This window comes from Palaemon carinicauda, chromosome 30 (assembly GCF_036898095.1).
Source record: "Palaemon carinicauda isolate YSFRI2023 chromosome 30, ASM3689809v2, whole genome shotgun sequence".
Taxonomy (NCBI): domain Eukaryota; kingdom Metazoa; phylum Arthropoda; class Malacostraca; order Decapoda; family Palaemonidae; genus Palaemon; species Palaemon carinicauda.
In genome coordinates, this window is record NC_090754.1 from 42,172,215 (window position 1) to 42,177,214 (window position 5,000).

At 29.6% G+C, this 5,000-nt stretch overlaps 1 protein-coding gene across 1 annotated transcript in view; it reads right to left on the reverse strand.

Moving 5' to 3' along the window:
• The window catches only part of LOC137623058 (venom protease-like), a 13,944-nt gene that overhangs the window by 4,095 nt on the left and 4,849 nt on the right, over window positions 1-5,000 (reverse strand). The window contains exons 3-5 of the mRNA XM_068353695.1: window positions 4,686-4,748; window positions 3,678-3,847; window positions 1,585-1,691 (exon numbers count right to left, since the gene is read on the reverse strand). Coding sequence (XP_068209796.1) covers window positions 1,585-1,691; window positions 3,678-3,847; window positions 4,686-4,748 — 340 coding nt within the window. The remainder of the gene's footprint in view (window positions 1-1,584; window positions 1,692-3,677; window positions 3,848-4,685; window positions 4,749-5,000) is intronic.

Genomic DNA, 5,000 nt, shown 5'->3' on the forward strand with positions numbered 1-5,000 from the left:
TCGAACCAAGTTTGAATTTCCAAAGTCCCAGCGAGACACTGATATGACTTTGAAAGATAATTCCACATTTTAATCACAGCAAGAACAAATGATTAGAATAAAGTTATCTTAAATAGCAAGCATAATAAAATAACTGAATGATAGTGTATTAGATTAATATCCAGATCAAGGATAAGTAATCTAATCATCTAGAGATTTTATCAAACAATACATAGTGAGAGTTCGCTGCTGAAGATTAGATAGGAGCAGAACGTGTAAAACAGGACAGGATAAGAGAATGACATAATTTCCTAAGGATAGCCAGGTCACCAAAATACTTAAAAAGACTTCAACAGTATCGTAAAGTTTGGTCCAATTGAAGCAAACAGACTGGATATGTACCAAAAGAATAAATTTGCAATCAATTATAACACCTGAAATTTTAAATGAGTTCTACCTCATAAAGAAACACCAAAAGTGAAAAGGTAAAGAGCAATAGCTTGCTAGAACTAAAAGTACGTAATCTCATTAAAGCTATATATATATATATATATATATATATATATATATATATATATATATATATATATATATATACATATATATATGTATATATATATTATATATATATATTTATATATATATATATATATATATATATATATATATATATATATATATATATATATATACATATATATATACATATATATATGTATATATATAATATATATATAATATATATATATATATACATATTTATAAATATATATATATATACTGTATATATATATATATATATATATATATATATATATATATATATATATATATATATATATATATATATATATATATATATATACAAACATTCGAAGACGTCCGATCCATTCAAATGGAACAGTTTTGATTCCAATGACATTACATTTTCCTATTAATTAATTTCTGGCTTTAATATTCAATTGGAAGTAAGTACCTTTTAAGGATATGATCTCCGATATATTTTCATACACAAATTACGAGTTACAAATATTATAGAATGCTTTTCACTTCACATGGACACAGCGAAGTTCGAATTTTAGTCCATGAGATTTTTATGATGTGCTTGTTCTGTGCTTTATGAAGCGTGCATTGAGACTCCCAATGCTTAAGCAATTGTAAATTTACCGAGCAAGTAAAAATTCTGATAAAAAAAAAAAAGACTTGTTAAGAAATTACGTTAATGTTCCTGGTTTTCTAATTATATAAACTATTCGTTCTGCATATGGAATAATATTAGACTCTTAGATAGTTCTTCAATTTTCTATCATTCAAGGTTTATACAAGATTATAATCTCCTTGTGTATTCAAATTCATCATAGTTAGCATGTGGATTTGTAAGATAATTTCTTGAAGAAAGACTGACTTTTAGGTTTTTAAAAGATTATGACGCTCTTATGGCTTATATGACCCAAGAACTACGTCAGTTTGGATAATGCTATAAGTTAGAATTATGTTTTCAACAGATTATAACACTCAAATGACTTAGACGTTTGGGTAATGCAATAAGTTATAATTTTGAGAAAGATCTCATTTAACATAACACAACTGCCAAAATATACTCACAAATCATTAAAGCAGTGAGCAGCTGTCAGGACCCACTGGCTGTTGATCAAAGAACCAGCGCAGAGCCATGTCTTGGTACCAGAAGCTTCTTCCAAACCAAGTAAAGCCTGGAACAAAAAACAAACAATTTCCCAGTAATGTCAATAAAATTGTTCAGGAACAATCGTAAAAAAAAAGGTTAGTTTGAACATCAACATGTGTATATCTCTCTCTCTCTCTCTCTCTCTCTCTCTCTCTCTCTCTCTCTCTCTCTCTCTCTCTCTCTCTCTCTCTCTCTCTCTCTCTCTCCACGCAATTATATATATATATATATATGCATATATATATGTATATATAAATATTTATATATATATATACATAATAATAATAATAATAATAATAATAATAATAATAATAATAATAATAATAATAATAATAATAATAAGACATCAATCATTGCATCAAATAACAGATGTCATTCTAAAATCAAATAATGAATGGAACAGCGTCAGTAAGTGCTGTAAAAGATAAATTAATTACGGACAAAATGTCTCCAAGGTAAGTAAAACTATTTGTTTTAATTCTCTCTGAAATAACATGGGCCATAAATAAACAATCAACAACATTAATAAGTAAAATAAGCTCAATAACTGATCATCAAATCACGAGAAACATTGATCCAAATGGCCAATAAGATTTACAACATCGTTATGAATAACTGCTTTAGTTTCGGGAAGGAGAAACCGAGTCACCCACATTGACTTATAAAATTCAGAGACTGGATATTTATCAGTGTTATCTGAATATTTTGTAAAACTACGGCAAAGAATAAGCCTAAATTAGGTCTTGTATTTGACAATAACTCGGGCTTCGATCGTACTCCAGAATATCCAATGAAAAGTGAGAATTCTTTTGCTTTTCATCAGGCAAATTATTTTTTTTCTTATTAATGGGTTTTCTATTAAAAAAAAAATTATGGTTTTTTGGCAGTGGTAGCCTAAATCTAGACCGGAAATAGTCCTTAGTTGATGGGTCCCTGAAGAAATTAGTATTTCCCTGGCAGACAAAATTAGTTTAAGGTAGTAACAGGTACAGATTTTTAAGGTCCTTAAAGACACTGCCATACTTGGGTTGTTCTCTGGGTGCCAACTGTGCATTCATCCAATTATTGCATAGATTCAAAATGTTATCAGTGAGCAAAACTATTTGGTAACCAACTGTATCTCTTTTTAATGTGGCTTCTACTGCTCTTTGTATGTACATTTTTTTCACAGCAAAGTAATACTGATCTTAATATATGTTCATTATGGTTATTTTCTAAATAGGTATAAGGGTTGGGTATAGAAGACTGTGTTGTGAATCCTGAAGGTTGTCAACTTTTTTATTATTATTACTAGCTAAGCTACAACCCTAGTTGGAAAAGCAGGACACTATAAGCCCTAGGGCTCCAACAGGGAAAAATAGCCCAGTGAGGAAAGGAAATAAATAAGCTATAAGTGAAGTAATGAAAAATATAAAACGTTTTAAGAACAGTAATAACATTAAGATAGATCTTTCATATAAAAAAACTATAAAAAAACTTGAAATACCCAGAGGAAGAGAAATAAGACAGAAAAGTTTGCCCAAGTGTACCCTCAAGCAAGAGAGCTCTAACCCAAGACAGTGGAAGACCATGGTACAGAGGCTATTTCCAACCTGATCTGTAACTTGACATGAATATAAATACAAATGCTAACAGTGAATGCATAAGTCATTGTGAACAAAAAAATACTTTTGAAAATTTGACGGGAATTTAAAATCTTTAGGTTTCCAAACTTGAAATTTAACGAGACAATTTTTTAGTAAGACGTTTCCATTTTCCTTGTAAATTTTCATAATTACATTGGCATAAGACAATGGTATGTAAGAGGAATTGAACAATAGTTTTTACTGTATTGTGCTCCTGATAAGCTATGTAGCTATGTAGCTCTGATAAGCTGTTCCATGAACGAATAATTGAACAAAATTATCCTTACAATGAAACAAGGCTCTGAATTAGAGATATCAAATGTTTTAGCCATAAAAATATTAAAATAAAATAATAAAAAAATCTTTACTTATTTCAGATAACATACCATCCATGGCCAAGAATTGCGGAATGACGGGATCCCTCCAACAACTGAAGGTTGGTTAAAAAAAGGTCCATCCAGCCTGGAAGCTTGAGCGTTACTTATACGCGAGATTGCCTCATCTCTGGATGCCTGGATCCTCACGTCTCCAATCAGAGGCGTAGATACACCGCATTCTGGAATGATGCATTATATTGAAATAAGAATAAGCTAATCGATGAATGATACATAATGTTGAAATAAGAATAAGCTAATCGATGAATGATACATAATGTTGAAATAAGAATAAGCTAATCGATGAATGATACATCATATTGAAATAAGAATAAGCTAATCAATAAATGATGCATGATATTAAAATAAGAATAAGCTAGTCAATGAATGATACATAATGTTGAAATAGGAATAAGCTAATCGATGAACGACATAATGTTGAAATAAGAATAAGCTAATCGATGAATGATACATAATGTTGAAATAAGAATAAGCTAATCGATGAATGATACATCATATTGAAATAAGAATAAGCTAATCGATAAATGATGCATGATATTAAAATAAGAATAAGCTAGTCAATGAATGATACATAATGTTGAAATAGGAATAAGCTAATCGATGAACGACATAATGTTGAAATAAGAATAAGCTAATCGATGAATGATACATAATATTGAGATAAGAATAAGCTGATCGATGAATGATACATCATATTGAAATAAGAATAAGGTAATCGATGAATGATACACAACATTGAAATGGAAATTAGCTAATCGATAGATATTCAACTTATTTGTTGAACACAGATATAATTGGAATGACTGACGTGTTCAAACAAAAACAGGATTGTTGAATTACAATTTATTAACCCTTGGCTGATATAAACTTTAAATCTATACATCTATCAAACCAATATTATTTAATGCATTTCATCGGTGTAATATAAGAATATATCAATTATTGAATTCTACTTTTTTTTCAGGAAACCATTTTACCTTGAGCCAGGTACAGACTTACCTAAGGGTGGGGACGGTTCGGATATGTCAATCACGGGTCGCTGAGTCACTGGTCCTCCACCACCTTGTTATAAAGAGAACAAATAAACATTCATTATGGTTAAAAATAGCTTCCATTAAGAGTGTAAGTTGAAAAATCTTATCTGCTAATACACATAGTTTCCTCAGAGTAGACGATAAGGAAAGTCATGTAATTTGTTAAAACAAATGTTGCAGTGTTGGGTATTTAAAAATACAGATATATACCTTGTATATTTAAGAAATGAAAAAGATTTCACACTTTACAAAGTTCCCCTCTCAGCTGAGGAGCCACTTT